Source organism: Cryptomeria japonica, chromosome 5 (assembly GCF_030272615.1).
Source record: "Cryptomeria japonica chromosome 5, Sugi_1.0, whole genome shotgun sequence".
NCBI lineage: Eukaryota > Viridiplantae > Streptophyta > Pinopsida > Cupressales > Cupressaceae > Cryptomeria > Cryptomeria japonica.
In genome coordinates, this window is record NC_081409.1 from 318,793,299 (window position 1) to 318,814,581 (window position 21,283).

The 21,283-nt window shown below is 38.0% G+C and overlaps 1 protein-coding gene across 1 annotated transcript in view; it reads left to right on the forward strand.

The window, feature by feature from the left end:
- Positions 1-21,283, forward strand: part of LOC131062624 (RNA cytidine acetyltransferase 1) — a 105,872-nt gene that overhangs the window by 37,657 nt on the left and 46,932 nt on the right. Inside the window, exons 17-18 of the mRNA XM_057996333.2 lie at positions 15,688-15,864; positions 15,972-16,009. Of these exons, the coding sequence (XP_057852316.2) occupies positions 15,688-15,864; positions 15,972-16,009 (215 nt within the window). The remainder of the gene's footprint in view (positions 1-15,687; positions 15,865-15,971; positions 16,010-21,283) is intronic.

Below are 21,283 nucleotides of genomic sequence, written 5' to 3' on the forward strand. Positions count from 1 at the left end.
ATCCACAAATAAGATATTCAAGGGTTTGTAAATAAACAATATTATATTAATAATTGTAATTTGTAACTTGCAAGATATAAAAATTCATTTTTTCTTACTTGGTGTCTAACTAAATCTTTCTTCTATAGCTAATGGTGAAGAAAAGAGGCCCCCCTAGTTTGCTTATAATTTTGCAACTTAGAAATGATGAGATCTCTCACCTCAATCCCAAGTGTCATCCTCTCAATGTATGTGGATAGGCTCTCCATAACCTCCCCATTAGCAGTTGTGAAGTTATCAAAGACAAAAAACTTGGGGTTGGGATAGTACCCCCTTGAATGAATGTGTTGGAGTTGATTGTCTTGTCTTCAATCAATCATGTCTCAAATAGGGGGAAATCTACTTGTATCCTGAAAGATCCCAAATGGATCCTTTTGCTGTTGCTGCTGTAAATTCTTAATTAAACATACTATATTTTTGTAATTTTCTGGTGATCTTATAGAATAAACAAAAGTTGCAAAAAGGGATTGTTTCTTTTTGGGTTTTGATGTTATAAGTAAAGTAATTGATAAATAGCAACTTTGTGAAATAAAACAGTAAACAATGTTCATATGTAAGAACACTTAAGCAATCTGAAAATACTGCAAATCATACTAGGCAAATAACCTAGTTTTGTATTTAGCAAGAATCCATACATTTATTTGGAGCTGTTCTCAATCTGGATTGATGCCAGATGGAGGAATATTACTGGCAACGAACAAGGAAGACCAAATAAGCTGAATACAACCCTTCAAGCCAACATACAAACAAGGCGTGGTTGCAAAGGAGGCGTGGAAGCTGCTGCAAATCATGGCCAGCTGAAATAGACCAGCCGCCCTGTTGAAACCCCCAATATGCATGCTGAATCTTCAGGACAAGAAGATGTGTCTTCTACCTCTGACAATCTCTGTGCAATCTTGGATAAATCCACTATCAACTCCTACTAAGGGCTACGTCCCAGCAAGCTCAGACCTGAGGTTTGCGTCCTAGACCAAAATCACTCTTCCAGAGCAATTCCCAAATTCGCAAGTTTCAAAATGATCAAAGACTCTATCAATTAGGGTTTCATCTCCTTATATCTCCTTTCCCTTTGCAAGTCGAACCCTAAAGAATAATAAAGCTTGCGCTTTATAATTAAAGTGACACTTTCCCAATTATGGCGTCAAACTATAGAAAAATATCACTTTATTGCGAATAAATAGCTTCAAGCATCCAAAAAGACTCCGGGAGGTGAGAATCATGTAGCAAAGTTCAAGACCTTTCCAACGAGCTATAACACATTGGCATATCAAACCAGATGAAGCCAAAAACCCCTTATTACTCCGAAATGGCTATATACATAGCCTTATTTTAATTTATTTAATCGCTAACTTAGGAAATATTTAAATATATTAAAATATTTCCATAGATCCAATAATAGCCCAAAATAACCAACCAAACATGAATCTGACTTTGTCACCTGTCTGTGACTGATGCCGGACAAGATGGGCCAACTGGCAGCCCCATCCCTAAAATATAGGGATGCTCCTAGAAACTAGGAAACACACCCAATCTTCCTGAAACTGAAACCATGGTATGGTCCCGTGGAACCTCAAATATGGAAACTGCCACAACCTCCTAAAAAGTAGGGAATCACCCTAAAAAGTAGGAACCTCTCTCTAAACACCTGTAACTGCTCAAAAGGATCCTGCTCTACTCCTTGGTCCCCCAGGTGGTCATTCAGTCAACTGCCAGTTCTCCCTAAAAAATAGGAGACCTCCTTAAAATGTAGGAACTGTTGTCTGAAGGTCCAAAACGGCACAAAGCCCCTGCAAAGCTCCATGACCCTCAGAATGAGTCCCCTAACCATGTCATTGACTTACGAGAACTTGAATGGTAGGTCAACCCCTGCTCATCTCATGTCACCTAGAAAAGGGGACATTACACATCCCCTGTTTAATAGTTTTGGATGGCCTGCTCTTGATCAGGCTCTTCCTTCCCCTCTTTAATGGTTTTGAATGGCCTTTTTGGCTCTATCGATGGCCTCATAAATGTAAGCCATTGGGTTTTGGTCCCCATGCACCAAGCACAAAACTCTTACTAGCTGTTTTTATGCCTACAAAGTATAAAGTACAAACAAATTTAAGTTATAACTTAGTACTTACAATGAAACTAAATATTTTTAAAGTTGAAAAATAAAGAATTCAATTTGAAATTTAAATTGAAGTTTGGAGTTACCTTGATTATCTTGAAAGCTTTTTTTGCAAAAATATCACCATAATTCTTTTTGCAATCCTCTCTCTATCAACCTTCTTTGAATAAGTCGAGTCTAGCCATGGTTGACTCAGAAACATTTGTTTCAAGGGAGTCAATGAATCAGAAATACTTTGCAACGTGAGAAAATTATATGCAAACCTTGTATCATTTGATTGCACAAGTTCTTTCCCCTTGATGTGATTTGTCGTTGAGCTAAGAACCCACAAGTGATTACAAATATATTTTGTTATGTATTTTTCATCTTCTACAATTAGTCTCACCCAATCAATTTTGCTAATGTCCTCTAGAAGAAAGTCGAGGCAATGAGCTGCACAAGGGGTCAAAACAAGTGTTGGATGCCTCTCTTGAAGCAGTCTTCTAGCCGCCACATATGCCACTGCATTATCAATAACAACTTGAACAACATTTTGTATGCTCACATCTAAAACAACATCCTCTGACATCAAGCTCAATTATTTTGCAGTCTTTATTTTGTTGGAGGCATCAATTGACTCGCCATTTGAAGCCACTAAAAATATGTGTGTCCCAACTTTCACTATTGCTTCCTTTGATCTTCCATAATTTGTTTCCCATCTACAATAACATCTTTGAGCAACTTTCCACTTAACTATTTTGGAAAGGGTACCTCGTATGTTTTCCTTGCAATTGTTAGTGCTATCACCAAATACTCCCTATATGGACTCCTTGACATGTTGAAGGGAAGGTTGTTGTAATACCAAAAAATTGTGCATGCCTTATCGGCTTCTTTTTGTGCCTCTTTGTTCTACCTGGTAACTTCCAATGAAGGTTGTGCTCGTGATACACTGGTAGGCAAAAAATTATTCCTGTGATTGAGCTCAACTTGAGCTAGATGAGGTGGATGTGCCATATATACATGGATTATGAATAGAGCCCACAATGCCTTGCGCATCTACATTGGATTTTGTTGCCAAATTAGGAGCAATGGTTTCTTCTTTGGCTGCTTGTGCTATGGCCCTCTCCAATTTTCTTTTCATCCATTGATGCAAGGAGGACCATCATCTCTCTCGTTACACCTCTTTTGGGGCAGGTGGAGATGGCTTAGAATCATGATTAGGAATTCTTGCAAGATGTATTTGAGGTGATTGATGCCTCTGCTAAGTTTCTTTGTGTATTAGTTACAAATCATGGATGCCACTACCAGTCCCATTACAACGTGTTTCCAAGCAAGGACACAACTTCAAGGGGGTCTAATTCCAATGGGATGACTTCCATTGGTTGAGTTTGAACTAGATGCAGAGCCAGATGTGATTATGGTTATATATTAACCTTCAATATTGATAAGAACAAAAAAAAGTGATTAAATAAAATCATATAAAATATTAATGCAATTAAAAACTATAATTGTGATATGGTAATACGTTAATTGAATTAATTAATTTGACAAAAATATCATCTTTTAACCCTAAAACATAAAACCATTAGTAAAAAAATATATGAATTTTTTACGTTCAAATTAGTGTTTAAATTTTGAGCAATCCACAAATTTGGATAAAATAAATCAATGCAATCCAAAATATGTAAATTTGACATGCTAAAAAAATTATAAATGATATACAAATTTAAATGCTTGAAAAAAAGGAAATCATATAATTGACATCTCCATGCTTGTTGCTACTTAGGCATATACACCTTATAGGACTAATCTAACTCCTTGACAATTGCAAGTATGTTATTTTGTGTCGAGTTCAATAGAGGCTAAAGGGTAACACAAGGCCATGGGTTCAACTCCAACTTTAAACCCACTAGTAGAGATATTCAATCTACATTCCAATGATGAGATAAATGATGTTGTTGACATTTTGTTCGATGTTGCTCACATTCCTTACTTTGGAGAGGTCATATCTATGGTTGCACGATCATGGAGTTAATAAGTGTTACTAGGGAGATAAAATTGAGGATTATTATCTTGGATAAAGAATTAGCCCATGATATCTATACTTTTGGAGGAACTGATTGTCATGTGGGTCTCACATGGATGGAACATTATCATGGATGAGTGAATGAACATTAGAAGATGCCCACACATCTATCATGGTCACATGTAGAGGGTTCTTACTTTCTTAGGGATATTGATTGTTCAAGTATTGCAAGGATGTAGAGTTTTGGTTTAAGAGCTGTAGACATTCCTTGAGAAGGTTGTCCTCGACAATGTGGTGCAAGTCATGACAATGTGACATATGTGTGTAGGCAAGGAGGAAGTTGGCTGAAGTTGCCTACAAACATATATTTTGGACCCTTTGTCATGTGCATGCTATGAACAATGCACTCAAACAAGTTGTATTCACTTTGAGAGGTGTAGATTTTTTGACAATTATCACATGTCATATGAAACTAGATAAGTATTCTTCTTCATACTCTTGGAGAGAATGATTGAGTTGCAAGAGCCCTTGCAACTATTGATGAGTCAAACACAAAACATGGGATGAGAATGAAGGAAATGGTGCATAGCAACAATTTTGGTCAGATGCCACATGCATCACCTCTATCATATTCCCAATTTTCATGGTGGTGAGAGATGGGGAATTTGACACTCCAAACTCCAATTCTTGGGGAGATGTATGAGTCATCAATAACATGCTTGATCAAATGAAGGTCTATACATGACAAAGTGAGCGCACCTTCCAATCTGCAATTAGTACATTCAATCTATCATTCAATAGATGTTGGAGAAGCTCAACATTGCTTTGCACATGGTCACCTATCCATTGAACCCGAAGTGGTATGTATAGCGTTGTAGAGTTCTTCCTATTGACGACTTTGAGGCAAAGAGAGGCTTTATGAAGGCCATTGAGAATATGTATAGTGCAAAGGATGCCTCATTGATTCAAAATAAGTGAATCAAATTTTTCTAAGGGTACTTGATTTCGGCAAAGATAGATAAGGATACTTTAGTGCGAGGAGACCTAGTGCATTGGTGGTAGTTCTATGGGTTTCCGAAATTGAGAAGAAAACTAGCCATTTAAGGCTTATCACAAGTTTGTATTTCCTCTATTTTTGTCTGGAGTTTGTGTACATGCAATTTCGTCTACCATATCAAGATGAACAAGCTTACCTCTAGAAGAGTGAAGAAGCTTGCACCATATATGGTACTTTGCATCTTGTAGAATTCAAGATGATTGAATACACTGGAGATAGCATGGTGGGATGTAGACCAAGAGGAATTGACATGGATTGATGAGCACTGGATTGTGCACATAGGGTTGGTCGATGGCCACACGTATGAGCTAGACGAGTCTAGAAATGTTATTGATGAAGAGTATGCCACATAATTTGCTTTGAACAAGAAGTTTTATTAGCCATTGGCCCATTGCACTTTGGATTTAACTCGAACAAATTGAATATCTAATATATATTTGGAATTTTTGTTTCAAATGATTGTCAAATTGTTTATATAAATGATAAATTGGAGTTTCTTTTATAATTTTTTATAATTAAGTTTTGAAATACAATTTTGATTACTTCCTTGCCATTCTCAAATTTTGGGAAAACATTTGCCATCCTAAATAATTGCCCTCATGTCTCACCGTTTTAGAGACTTTGGGGAACGTTTCTTGTAAACCCATAACTCATTTGGAATTTTATTTCCAAGGCTTTTATTGGGAGTCATTTTCTCTATGTATGTGTTGACGTATCGTGGTCTACTCATTTGCCTTGAAGGATTTCGGTTTGAAAAATATCGGTGAAGTAGTATCCCAAGGAATGGCTTGGGTGACAGTGGCTGACCCATTTTTGATTAATTATTTGGCAAATGACTTAATATTTTCCCTTGTTTCCAACATAATATTAGAATATTGCCTCCTTGGCCTTTTCTCTTTCCTCATAGAGTCAACTCATCAACATTTTTCCCTATCAGTCAAATGCAGAACCATGACCAAAGGCTCCAACCTCCTAAAAAAAGGAAAATAAAGGATAGAAAATTTAAATTAATCAAAAACAAGCAACAACAAATTAGAAGTTCATAAATCACAAGTTTCTAAGTTACATTGAGAATCTCTTCTGTACTCTTGGCGAATACATCATCAAAAACTGTCCTCACGATCTTATGGTCATCCACCTTCTTGCATTATGAAGAGTGAAGACTCTAACCACTTGTTACTCACAATCATCTACCTGAGAGAAGGTTGTGGTCTTGTTGTGACCATTTCACACATTGCCCCATTAAAATGGGGACCCCCTCTTTTTGCTCGTTTGTGCTCGCCTTTCTCTCTGCTTTTTAGGGTTTTGGTTTAGTATGTTAGTCGTCTGGACTAGGGTCAAGCCTTAGGGTTCCCGTTTTAGTGTTTTCAGGCCAGAATCCAGTCAATCTTGAGAGCTTTTTGAGCTTCCTCCCGTAGGATGCAGTTTTGAATAAGGTGAATTCGTCGGGTGGTCAAGTGAGTTGGTCTAGGTTCAGTCGGAATTTTGATGCAGAGTCCAATTTTTGCCTAAGTGTTGATAATGAGTTATGGAATCTTGTATGATTGAATGATTTTGACCAAATTTTGGAATTTTGATGATTGATCCTGGGTATTGGAAATGACCTAACTTTGCCTTGTGAAGTGATTAAACCCTTGAAATCGTGATATTTTGGCCTGTGGAAGACAAATCGCTCCTATCCCTCACTGAAGGACCGGAGCTTGTTTCTCAAAATTTTATTGTCCTTGCAGGATCAAGATGATTTTCGGATTGGAAGAGATAAAGGGAGGCATGTTCTTTCCGTTGAATATAATTTGAAGAATTTCGCGAACATGGAAATGTGCCAGGAGCAAAAATCGCTCCTGTCCCTCACTGAAGGACCGGAGCTTAAAATCCAACATTGCCTTGTCCTTGCAAGATTTCAACAATTTCGCGATTTGAGGAGAACCAAGGAAGTACATCCTGTCAGTTGAATATAACTTGGAAGTGTCATCATAAGGAGAATTGGCCCTAGAAGCAAAATCGCTCTTGTCCCTCTGCCAGGGACCAGGGCGAATTTTAGTGATAGCTCCCGTCCCTCTCCAAGGGACCAGAGCGGTTTTTCTTATAAGACAAATTTGGGCAAAGATCAAGTGAAGATTAGGTTTGAGGAAAGCAAAGAAGGTGTAACGGACCCATTGAAGACAAATTGAAGATTGCAAGACACCGAAGCGAGGCCCATATTTGCCTAGGTGCTCCTGTCCCTCAGTCAGGGACCAGAGCGATTTCTTCCTTAGATCAAATTCGCAACAAGATAAAACGAATGCCATGCCCTGGATAAGTGAAAGGGGACACAACGAGTCCGTTGAAGATAAATTTGGAAGTTAGCAAAGCACGATTGAGCCTACAAGTGTAAGTTTGCTCCTGTCCCTCAGCCAGGGACCAGGGCGAAATATTGGTTATATTGCCTTCCTTACAAATATAAAGTCACTCCAAGTCAAAGTACAAGGTGGCAATGACGTTTGAGGTGTCTCGACGAAGAATGAAGTATCAAAGACTGCAAAGGTGATGGAAATGCTCAAGTTCGCTCCTGTCCCTCTCCAAGGGACCAGAGCGAAATGTTCAAATGTGTCCAAATTTAAGTTGCCACTCACATTTCAAGTGTTCGAAAGGGAGTAAAGAACATCATTTTGCGCCTCAAAGACAATTGCAAGTCAATATGATGAAGGATTTACACGATATGCCTAAATTCGCTCCTGTCCCTCACTCAGGGACCAGAGTGAAATCTCTATGGGGTTCAAGTTTTGAATGTTAATCACATTTCAAATGTTCAAGAAGGACCAAAGGACATTGTTTTACACTGTGAAGGCGTTTGCGAGTTGATAGAAACAAGGATGAGCCCAGGACACCAAGGATCGCTCCTGTCCTTCAGTCAAGGACCAGGGCAATATTAATTAAATCAATCATTCGTCCCACAAGATCACGTCAAGCAAAGGTACACAAGATCGAATATGTCATTTGAAAGGTCATGAACGAGAAGTTAAGGTTAAGAGATGACGAGTTTTGGCTAGAACACAAGGATCGCTCCTGTCCCTCACCAAGGGACCAGGGCGAAAATCATTCAAACATCAAATGTGCCTTGTAAAAGACAAGTAAATTATGCGTGCTATGAAGGGATAACGTTGTTACTTGCCTCGTGATGAAGATTGGTGATCGAAGAAACAAGGATCAAGGAGAAACACAAAGTTCGCTCCTGTCCCTCACCAAGGGACCAGGGCGATATTGACCTTAAGAGGCATTTATCCACAAAGTTGAGTCAATCAAGCTCGAGGTACCCAACGAAGATGCCAGTTTCCACGTGGAGAAGGTTGTTTTGAACATAAAAGACAAAAGAATCAAGGCTAAAATGCTAATTCGCTCCTGTCCCTCTCCCAAGGACCAGAGCGATATGGTTTGTATTTTTCATCTCCCAAATTTTGGCGCTAATGACATTTTTGAATTTTATTAAATGCTAAAATCAATAAAATTTGAATATTCAATTAAAGTTAGCATTTAAAATTTGCGCATGGACATTTAATTAAGTATCTTTTGCCTTTAAAAAATCGAATTAATTAATTGCAAGGGCATTAAATGAATTAATTATTATTTTAAATAAAAATTAAAGAGGGGTGAGCGCTTAAATTTCAAATCTTATATTTTTACAAAGTCGGCCCTTGGTTTTTATTTAAAAATTGTTTTAAATTGCCTTATTTTGCAAAGTCGGCCTAGACGTGAATGAGAGGGTGAGCGCCTATAAAGGGGAGGTGAATTATTTCATTTTCAAGTCATCATTCGAACATTCCTTTGCATGCGATTTGGAGAGTACTAGGAGAAGTGCGAATTTCATAAAGGAGGTGCGAAACATCATCAAAGGGGAGTGCGAACTTAGTTTCAAGTGAAGCGAGCTTGCCATCAAGACATCGAAGACCCCAAAGGTGGCGAAGTTGCTAAGGAGGACGTTCGTTTGAAGGGAATCACGTTGAAATCTTCCAAACTCCGATTTTTGCCTAGGCGAATTTCTTAATTTTGCATTTTAGAGTTAACTCTCAAGTAAGGTATGGCGATGTGATCCCTTGCCTTAATTTTGAATTTTGATCGTCATAGCCTTAAATTTTGAATTTTTGAAATTTTGAATTTCAGTAGCTCGATCATATTTAGGAAATGATAACTCAAAGACTTATCATGAAGTTTCCTAAATTTAATCTCTAATCTATAGTTATACCTTGCAAAATCTAGTTACTTATTGTGAAATGTTGTGTAGGTGTTACAATGGCGACCCCGAAGGCGGGAGCATCCACCAGTCGTCTAGCTCTTATGAAGGAAGATCAAAAGACCGAAGAACTGGAGACCAAGATCGTGTCTAAGTGGAGCAACATTGGAGATGCCAACTTGGGCAACTTCAGTACGAAGAAGTTTCGAGAGGTCCCTTATATTGGCAAGCCATCACCTGTCGCTAGGAGGATAATTGAAAGTGGCATCATTAAGGCGGCCGGCTTCCCTCCAGCAGTCCAGTGCCATGAGTTGATGATTGAGTGTGCCCGCCATTATGATCCTCAGTCCAGAACGATCGTGTCCAAGGAAGGAGACACTTTTGCTTATCTTTCGGAGGAGGCTATAAGTGAAGCTTTTCACTTACCAGAACATAAAGATATGATTTATAAAAGCTTAGAAGGAGCCAAGTCCATGTACGAAGATGATCCAGATGCTTGCCTAAGCATCATCAACAAGAATTGGTTACTTAAGAGTCGTCCTCGCCTGAGCAAGATCCCGAACACACCACATAGGATCGATTTCCAGGAGGAGTACAGAGATTTGATAACAATGCTCAACCGAGTCACAGGAGCCCCTCAAGCCTTCTATTTCGAGAAGTGGATGTTCTACTTCATCTAAGTGATAGTTCAGGGAAAAGGAACAATTCATTGGGCTAGAATGATTAGCCATTGCTTGGACGTACAGTTAAGGAGACTGAAGGCTACCAAGTCTTTCCACATGAGTTCATACGTCATATATGCCTTAATCAGGAGCTTTGAATATGCAGGACTACCTCACAGAGGAGTGATTGGAAGAGGACCCGGTGAGGTCAGAGTTTGTGATTCCTATGTCCACTTGCATCATCCACCAGGAAGTAACTACAAGTTAGTTAATGATACCTTCACGATGAACATCACCAAGACGTTGCAAGGCGGGATTCACAATAGGCTATCACAGGATGCACAAGAGCTAGTAAAGAGGTACGGTGCTTGGTTTATCCAATTTCCGAAATTTACTTATATTAGAGTTCATGGATGTCCTTCACCTCCATACATGTTGCCGAGATATCCGACAGACAGAATAGTGTTACTTGAAGTGACTAGACAGTTGGCAGCTTATGCGAAGGCATTCAGACACAGACATGGAAATGGAGTTCCCGTACCTATCATATTAGGAAATTCAGTTGAGGTATGTCCTAATGCTCTAGCCATGGATGACGTAGAGAAGGAGTTAGCTTTGTATTCATTTTCATTCTTTGCCTTGAGAGAGAGCTTTGATCCACATGGATATATAGAAGAGACAGTCGGTAGGAAATATAAGCATGAGTTTCAAATAAAAGATTTTATGATGAATCTCTTAGATGATCTTGAAGTGAAAAGGAAAATGCATTCCAGATTACCTTTGGACTTCATCAAGAAATGCAAGATTTACAGAGTGGCCGACTAAGCTCAGGACAGTGGCAGACATCTTCAATCATCTTATGATCGAGAAAGCAAATTTGTGAAGCTAGATTGGAATGAACCCGAGGTTGTGGATCTAGATGCCTTGATGGCTCCAGTCTTGTCTTGTACTCGCAGATGGGTTGATGTGCAACATCAAAAGTTGAGAGAGCAGGGCATAGCTATGACTTTCACTTTGGAGGAGAGATCAGTTGAAGGTGGGGCAAGTGTAAGCGAAGGTAATCCTAATCCCAGAAATACAAGTGAAGGCAACCTTCAAAGCGCAAGTGAAGGCAATCTCCGTCCTAGAGGCTCGAAGAGGAAAGAAAGACCTGAGAAAAGGGAATCCTCCAAGAAGAAGCAAGAGGCCAACCGAGATCGCTCATCCGGCACATCTTCTCGACAGGAGAAGAGGACATTTGAGATAGAGGAATCCATGGAATCAATGGTGCAGAATGATAAAGAAGGACAGGCATCTCAAAGGTCACCAGGAGGATCTCTCCAAGATAATGAGTTGCATGAAGATAGGGAAGATAACGAAGTGACATCTCCTCCCAGAAAAGAAGAATTGCTTAAGGAGATTTAGGTTAAAGAAACAAGATCTGCCATCCCAGATTGGTTAAAGGAAAGATTAACGAAGGTAATTGTGGTCGAGGATGAGGACAATGTGATTGATTTGGAGAGTCTCGTTGGACATTCCCAGGAAGTGACAGAGAAGAGGAAGGCTACTAAGATGTCCAAGATGATTAGAGATGAGACTAGATCCAGAATATTGCAGATAGCTACACCGGCCGTGGACAAGTATGAAGGTGAGATCCTTGCAGAAGAATATGATGTAGAGACATTTGAGCTTGGTCGACTCACAACCGAGCAAACACTAGATGATGCCACGGATTCATTTGAGGCATTGAAAGATAAGCTTAGGGAAGAAATGGAGAAAAATAGAAAGCTTGAGAGAGAGGTTGGTGCATGGAGAACATACTTCAGCCATCTCAATCAACCTTTGGGACGTCAGGATCCAGCAAGATCACCCGTACAGGCACTTCCCCTTCAATCAATTGGTGAGGCAGAGAGAGTCAGGAGTTTAGTCCAGCTTATGAGCTCATGGATTGACAAATCTCATACGGTCGCCATGGAATTTGCAACAAGGATGATGCAGACCATTCACCGAGCTATTCAGGTTCTTGAGGTCATCCACAACTTGATGATAACTGTAGCTGCTTTTGCTCATACTAAAGATGTTATCATTCCTGTCTTGCAAGTAATCAGACAAACATCAAGGAAGGTTCTGGCACAGGAGAAGATAATGGATGGAGGACCTCATAGTTTGCTTCAGTGGTCAACTTTACTCTAGATGAAGGAAGTTCTCTTCGAGGACATCAGTACTAGGTGCAATCATGTTGAGGAGGTTATCCACCCGATCCAGGACAGAGTATTTGAGGTACTGCGTACCATTCTTGGTAGGAGGATCGAAGTTGAGACAGATGTGGATTTGTAGGAATTGGAGGATAAAGTCAAAGTCATCTTTTGCAAGGATGCTAATGTTATCACAGATGAGCAACGGGACCGGATGTTTGCTACCATGTTCCTGATTGAGAAGACTAAGGAACTTGAACCTGGTTGGGACGCTGCTCTTCTCCAAGCATTTGATCAGGTCATCCACTTGGAAGAAAGAATGAAGAATCTTCCCGAGATTCCCATTGCTGAGATTGAAGGAATCGTGTCTAGATTCATTGCATATGCTAAAAAGGAGCATTGGAAAGGGAATAAGATTCTAGATGAGAGGTTATTATAGATGGCATGGCACCTTAATTGTCATTGGTCTATGTCTCCTAGATTTTCGTGCCAAATTTAATAATTGGCTATGCATTTAATGTTGTGCAATAAAAGGGGGACTTTTGTAATAAAACCCTAATTAGGGTTTAGGTGTCATAATCTTGGCCATTGATCTTCTTTCGATCTGGACTGTTCATTGTAATTGAGGATGCTATATATACCCTCATTTCTTTTCATTTTAGAGCTAGAAAACTAGAACTAAAAAAAATTGGAGATTAAGGAGAAATTAGAGAGATTAGAAGCAAGTTGTTTTTTTTTTTGTAGCAAGATTGAGCTTTGAGAAAGGAATTCAAACAATTGTTGTACATGATGGCTTTGAGATCAATGAAATATTGAAGTTATGGTGTTTTGTTGCAATTCTCTTGGTTATCTTCATGGTTGTTCATTTTTCTTGAATCATTCTCAATCAAAGTAGTGTGTTAATTCGAAGGACAAAGTGTTGGACTTGATCTTTGGTAGGATTCGCTTTCCAAACCACTAGCTTCTTGCTGATTGTAAGAACGCCTTGCGTGGTCGACTGGAGATATTTGAATCGCTTAAACCTTCAATCATTGTTGTATCTTGGATATGTACCTTCGTGATAGTGTCCTTGATACTTGATGTATTGAAAAATCATTTGTTACTTTAGAAGATCGCATCAATTTCAATTGAGTTGTTAATTTATGGCAATATTGAAGTTGGTAGAATCTTGCCAAGTCTCGTCTACATGGAGTCATTCTTAGGATTAGACTAGATTAGATCTCTTGCAAACCCTCCCCTTTGATATTTTTTGAGAGCTTGTTTAGTTTAGAAAATTCTTCGGAAACATAAGGCCCCTTGATGACACAGCAATCACAACGACCACTGGTGCTTATCCACACGTAGAGACCCTACTTAAAAGAACATTGAAGTCACCCTAACTGATCCTTCTCACGATATCTTCAGCAGTTAGAGATTTTATTCAAGAGAGGATAAGATGCCTTTGGGTATTTTATTCTGTGTATGATTGTGTACAAAATACACGTCAACAGGTCCCTACAATTGTTGCAATGCACTGAAGTTTTTGGCAAATCGTGGGCAATGCACTGAAGTTTTTGGCTTTGTTATCAAGGTGGGCACTCAAGTGTGGTTGCAGATAAATTTTGTGATGTTTCTTGTGTCCACACATGCCTACTTAAAAAGGATAGTGCCCCTACAATGCTTTGTATTCTGTTGGGTTTTTTGGTGAATTATGTGACCCATAATTATGCAAGCTCCTTTTCTTTAGTGTGCTCTTTCATCAAGCTGAGCACCCAAGTGTGATTGTAGATAAATTTGTGATGTATCTTGCATCTTCAATCACACTTTTGACCTACTTGATTTTTTCTGTAGTCCACAAGCTTTCAAGCAATACAGTGGGTCTCATAAGGGCTCAAAAAAAATGGTGGGATGCTTCTCTTGAAGAAGTCTCCTTGCATGGTTGGTGATAGCTTGAACATCATTCTCCTCTCTGTTTCTTGGATCAGTACATCCAATAATTTGCACAAAGTCTCTATAGTCTTGGCTTTGCGAGGCATATATGAACTTAAAGAACACCAGTATGCCAATAGAAATCACTAGAAAGCTAATCAAGTTCCTGTTCTTGCCATCTATCCAACCACTATATAAAACCCATTTTCTGCCATAATCTCTTTTGGGCTTCTATCATTGCTGCATATTTTTGTCATCATCCTCTGGCGATGACCCACTAAAATCATGTGGAGTTGGTGTCTTAAAGCCTGCACTGACAGTGTTAAATGTATTTAAAACATGCATCCCAATATGAGCTGGTCACCAGATTCTAAAAATGCATCTCTGTTCTAATTAGTACCTTCAAGTGAAGGTCATGTACCTTGAACATGTGAAGAATGATGAAGCCTGGGAACTCAATACAACTTGAACTTGCTTCAATGTGAGTTGACGAAACTTTAATTCATGGGCCAATAAAACTGGCTTCTATTGAATAAGGGGCAGAATTTATCATATATGCAATGGCTTCCCTTATCCCTTTCATTTTGGGTTTCTTCTGCTCATAGGTGAAAGAAAAGTATGATTTCTTGTTGCACATTATGCTCCACTTGGTTACATGTGTCAAAATCTTGACCAGTGTTTCAAGGAAGGTGTAGATTGATACCTTATCTTGAATTAAAGCTGCAATAATTGTAGGTCACAATGCTCTTGATTGTATTTGGTGTGCAAGTTCTTTCATGTGGGTTACTTTTAACTTTGTGGAATATTCTTGCAGACAAATACAATTATAAAAACATACTAAGTTGTAGGGTTTTGATATAGAAAGTAAAAAAAGAGAAAAAGTTTAAAAAACCCATGCACATGCCTATCAAATTGCACTCAACCATTGAAAAATCTTTCCAGTCTTTTTCAATCACTTCAGGCAGCTGAGACTTAAATTTCTGAAGGTTAAAAGGTCAACGAGAGTCTTTTTTTGGGGATTTTTAAGTCTGTTTTTACATCTGCAAGTTTCTTTGTCAGACTTGCCAAGTCTTTGTGAGTTTCTCTTGTTATCTTGCTGAGTAACTGATGACATTTTCCAGTTGATTTGGATCACGATCTGTGTGTGATTTACTCACCAGTCTGGAAATCTCACAACTATTCACCAGCTTTTAGAACATTGCTCCTAACAACAATCTAACATTATTTTATAATATCAAATATTAACTAATAAAGGACATTAGTTCAAATTATAGTTTTTGAACAATTGCTGGGTTAAAGGATATGAGCTATCATATCATTTTGGCTTTTATATTCTTGATGGATTGACTCTTCATAACTTTGACCCCAGACCAGTTTGTTATATTACCTTGTATATGACTTTGTTTAGTGTGTATTGTTTAACATGGTAACGTGTCTGGCACATTTTTTTGTTAGTATGGGTCTTCTTTATTTTAAAAAAAATATACTAAAAAATTTCTGAGACTGAAATGCTGCTGTGGTTAAGGTTTGCTTGGAGGGACAGATAACAAAAGATTCAGTGTTAAAGAGTTTGAGTGATGGTTACCAGCCATCTGGAGATCAAATACCCTGGAAGGTTTCAGAACAATTTCAGAATTCAGATTTCCCAAGTCTTTCAGGCGCTCGAATTGTTCGAATAGCTGTTCACCCAAACGTTATTAGGGTATTGTTAAAAACTTCCTCCTATTTAGATTTTGTATTTTTATTTTGACAGTTAACTTCCTTCACAATGCCCTAACTTTCCTCTATAATTGTTTCTTTTTTTGAAAGGCTGGGTATGGATCAGTTGCTGTGGAACTCCTTACAAGGTATATCTAAGGGAGGTGTTCTAAAATGCTCATAAATAGTGATTTGACATTTACTTTTTAATTACTCTTAATCTTGTTTTTATAAAAGAAAATATTATGCAAAGATAAGTATTAGCTCTTTCTGCGTGTACAGGTTTGTTACAGAGGGAATACTAACTAAACATTATTCCTTTCCTGGGCATTGTTTTTAGTCTTTAAAACAAATATTTAATTTGGTATGGAAATACCTATAATACTATTAATAAGTGACAATTGATATGCTAGCATGATCCTAACAATGTTAATTGAGTATGTAGATTGCTAATGATTTGAGTCAAAGATAAAAATTTTATGAATAAAAATCTGGAGATGCGAATATTTATGTTTAATCTAGCACTAGAGAGGAATCCTATGTGATGCTCCTTTATGTTGATTTTAGCTTATTTTGCCTCTGAATTTAGAAAACTGTATTTAGCTTACACACAAATTGTGGCCTCTAATAGGGGTAGGTATAGCAATTTTGAATTATGATAATGAAAACGTCTGAATATCACAGCAGTAGAAAACTATATAACATGTGTTTTAAACTTATCCAACTTGTAAATTGTGCTGGCAAGCTAAGTTGCTGGTTCTGGTTCAGGCTTGGGTTCAGGTTCGAGTGTTCAGTTCATTGGTTTGGTCAAATTTTTTTGGGGGGGTTGGGTTCGTTTTGGGTTCACCCATACAAAAACATATAAAAATAGAAAATATATACATATGTGCAGCAGTAATTGAGTTCAAAATACACCGCTATACTAACAGTCTAACATAGCAAAATACACCACCATATTAATAGTCAAACTCGACTATCGTGATATAAATTAAAGTTTTAGTTCAAATAAAATGACAAAATACACCACCATATTAATGTTTTAGCTCAAAAATATTAATGTCAAGTGTCAACAATCAGCCATCACTGATCAAATATCATATGTGTCATAAAAAATATCATCATCCTCCATATGCTGTAGAACCACAAGTAGTGCCACTGGCACTAGCATTGGTAGTGATACTAGCATCCTCAGTCTCATGATCACTAGGTAGCTCATGGTCATCATCAACTCAAAGTGCAGTAAGGTGGGAAACTGAATCATCTAACTCAGCATGCTTTGCATCAATATCGTGCTGCTTTGTGTCCCCTTGTTTGTAGGAATTTTCTGTGTGTGAGGAGCTGCAAGTTTGAATGCTCAAAGACCAAGTCTTCCACCTTTTTGGAGTGTAGTCTATTGTGGTTTATAGTGTGGACGAAAGAGTATGTGCTCCAATTCTTCTTAGATGAAGATGAACTAACAATCTATCAAGATTTTGATATTAGATAAAAGGGATATATATAAAATTAAATTATAAATTATGTAACAACCACTAAACTTATAAAAGGATAAATAGTAAACTTTCTTATTTTAAGAGAATGAATTAACAACTATCTTCAAGTTCAGCTGAAAAAGAAAGCAGATAACTAACTGCTTTTCATCAGAAAATGAAAACTAACTATTTTAACTGAAAATAATTAATTTAAAAGAGCAGTTAAGAAATATTCTTAATATGCATGAATGGAAGATTCAATTAATAATTCCACTCTCATCAAAGAAAAAGATAAGCTTCAGTGATTACAACTCATTAAGCTTTCTTATGATATCTGGTACAAGCCGCGACATAGTCTAGGGAGGGAGAGCATCATCAAGGGCTTTCCACCCAACCATAGACCTGATAGTCTCCCGTGCCTCTTCCTACTGGAAGGGCTCAACACTTCACGAGGGAAGCAGACTATTGTTTAGACCAACATGCCATTTTACCATCTGAGCCTGGTGTTTAGAACTTACATGTAACTAGTCGGTCACACACTATAGGTACCCCCTGACTAGTATGACCATCTGACTAGAGGTGTATCTGGTTCATGTGAACTGACGGTCGCATGCTAAATGCAGCGCCATGTTGGCCTAGGTTTCAATAAAATGCACACACTTGTTGTCAGAATTCACCACCCTTACTTGACTTGCCCATGCTAGAGTACAACCAACTCACAATTCTTAAATATACATCTATCCCACTGGATTCTTAGTTTAATGAACCACATGGAAAACATGACATTAACCAGTCACACATTAACTGAAACCAAATAACTGACCTGAGGAAGGTTCTAACAATCCAATCTTTGATCTCATGTCTATCTGATAAATTATCACAAGACTCATGGCAACATCTATAAAGATTCAGTTATTTAAACATGGTTCTATCAAGGTCCCGTTTTGCATTTACCTCATTTGAAATCAAACTGATTCTACAGAACTGAAAGTAGGTTTCTGACATTATGAGTGTCTGTTTATAACATTACATCAATCGGAAGAACTTAACGAATCTATTGTTGAATTTACAGTACGTTGCTCAACATACCATGGTACAGGTACGCAAGCAGTCTTATTTCCTTAATCATTATACATCATTTTAGCATCGGTTCACAGGAAGAATTATAACAGTTAACAAAGCATGAACCTTCGATTTGTCCATTCTACTTAAATTAGTAACATTTCTATTATCTAAGATATGCAGGGTTGATCTCTACTCTCAACTGGATATGTTCTAGATGCATTCACGATCCTCATTAATTCAAGAAACAAAATAAGAATTATTCAGAGTGGATGCTGCTTTGTCATGCCATTGACCAACAAGCAGACAGTGCCCCCTCTGAACGAGTTCTTTACTCAACAGCAATATAAATTGCAGAATGAAAGTGCCAATCGGCTTTGTATACAATCAAACTTATATTTTAAGCTACACATAACAATATCGATGCTTCTTTTCAATTCAAATAGGAGAGTACGACATGCCTATATTCTGTGAGCCAAGAAGAATGATCTCACAAATATCAAGTTTGTTGCTCAGTAAGATGTCTCCAACTTCCACCAAAACTCCTCCTCTAGATGAGCTGAGGTAATTAAAGAAAGCTCCTCCAAGATTACTCGATGCCAAAGTAAAACAATGCAGAAGTAATCATTATTTTCACATGAGCCAGTCCCCTCGCATTTATTCCACGATCATCATCATACACGCTGAGGATAATGACCAAGCATGAAAAACAAACACAAGTTTCAAGTGAAAACATCTATAAATGATCGCATGAAGCAAGAAAACTGTTCTCCAAGAACGTGGCCATCTTGAGCAATAGAAGAGGCCTCGAGCTGCAAGCGGTGGTAAGGAATAATGCCTCCTTCCACTTCACTTCATATTTAATAAGCACACTTTGGCTTACTAGACGATAATTAAATTCCTCTATTATGTAAAATGTAATATTTGTAAGCATACTCGAAAATATATCTTATTACACTTCCACTTAAGAGTTATATAACATAAATACATCTTAATGTTTATACATGTGTATATACGCACATCGCATGAATGTACGTGTATATATATGCATAAAGTATATATATTTATTTATGCTATATAAACACTTATTTGGTTTACTTAAGTATATATATATATGAAGAGATTGTCCAATATAGTTCAATTAATGATTACATAGAATACTAGAGAACTCAAGGTCAATACACAGAAAAGCACTACCCAATACATCAAGGAATAAACTGACCACCAACTAGTTAGCCAAGGTGATGACCAATTACTAGCACAACTTATCTCTAGGCTCAAGGTTTGATGGCAAGTTGGTCCCTTTCCGAAGTCTGCAATCCTCTCCTTCATGATATTCTCCCTCCCTCCTAAGTGTGTAGCTTATCCTGCAACCACTTGGTCATATGTAAAATAGTTAGATCAAATCCTATCTTCTCATCCATATCATGAGTATATATATATGATTACATAAAAGAAAGATGAAACATATCCAAACATAACCATTCATGTCCATCCATAAATTTAAACTTAAGATTACTCTTTCACAAAAGGAAATCATAAAATATCAATATTCAGTCTTTCACACATTTGCATCATTTATAATAAAACCAATGTTCGGAAGAGGGATGTAACAAATTATTAAAACAATATAGTTAAAATCAAGATAGAAGGTTTTTTTATATAAAACTAAGAACTTACGATAAAATTTGATGGCAAGAGGTTGTAGGTGTTGGTATGATTCTCCATGGAAGTACTATCAACTATGAGCATCAACCCTATATCTGTCCCAAAGAGCTTCAAGACCACAATCATTTGTGCTTGCAAAACTCATGAATTCAGCCCTCATTGCAGGTCATGTGTCACTGTGAGAGAGTCTACAAAGAGCTACCTTGTACCTCTTAAACAAACCAATTGCCACAACACCAAAAGTTCGAACTGTTAGTGAGAGCACCACTGGAGAGGTTAGGGTGTCGAGGAGGGTTAAGGGTCCCACATGACAACAATGTCGAGGAGGGTTGAGTGTCCCACACGACAACAATGTTGAGGAGGGTTAAGGGTCCCAGATGACTACAATTTAGCCTGGTTGACCTTGAGGCGAGTAAGCTATTGCCAGTGGGAGTCGAACCCTCCCTAGTAGAGTCACCAGTTGCCATTACACTAAAAGTTCACACTATTAGTGAGAGCACCACCGGAGAGGTTAGGGTGTTGAGGAGGGTTGGGGGTCCCACGCAACAACAATACCCTTGAGCAACTTTGGGATCTCTATATGGGGCAACTCTTGTGCCAGTAAGGAGCCGTGGACTATAATACTTGGGACTCAATGCAAAGGCAAGGAGATGTAATGGAGTGGTCATTTTGTTCCATCTCTCCACCATGATTTGTTGTAGTTCTTTAAAGAATGTTTCTTTGGGGTATTGCTCTTTTTCATTTATGATGATGTTCATCTTCTCAATCATTGAGTTGATGCCATCGTATACCTTACCCAAACAAGGCCTATCCATGTCAGTATAATGGATCATGCTCAATATAGGTCCAGTGAAACTCAGGAGGTACTCAACACGATCTCACCAAGAGTCATCTAATACCATTCTCCTAATGTTTGCTGCCCTTGTAGTGCTAGATTGCCTCCATATGCTCCAATTAGGGTTGATTATTATGCTAGATAGCACCTCACAAACCTTCACAAGTGGTTTCAACAGAAGTGGGTTAGAGGAAAAATAGGTCTTAGCAACCTATTTCAAAATCAAAATAATAAAAAATTAAAATTAAAATTAAATTAAAAAGTTTACTAAAGTAAAAAATATAGTTAACTTACCTTCAACAGTTCCAATCTCGAGAATTGTCTAAATATGCCTTGTGACATATGGTGGTTGGTGATGAACATTTGGATATCCTCGGCATCAACATACA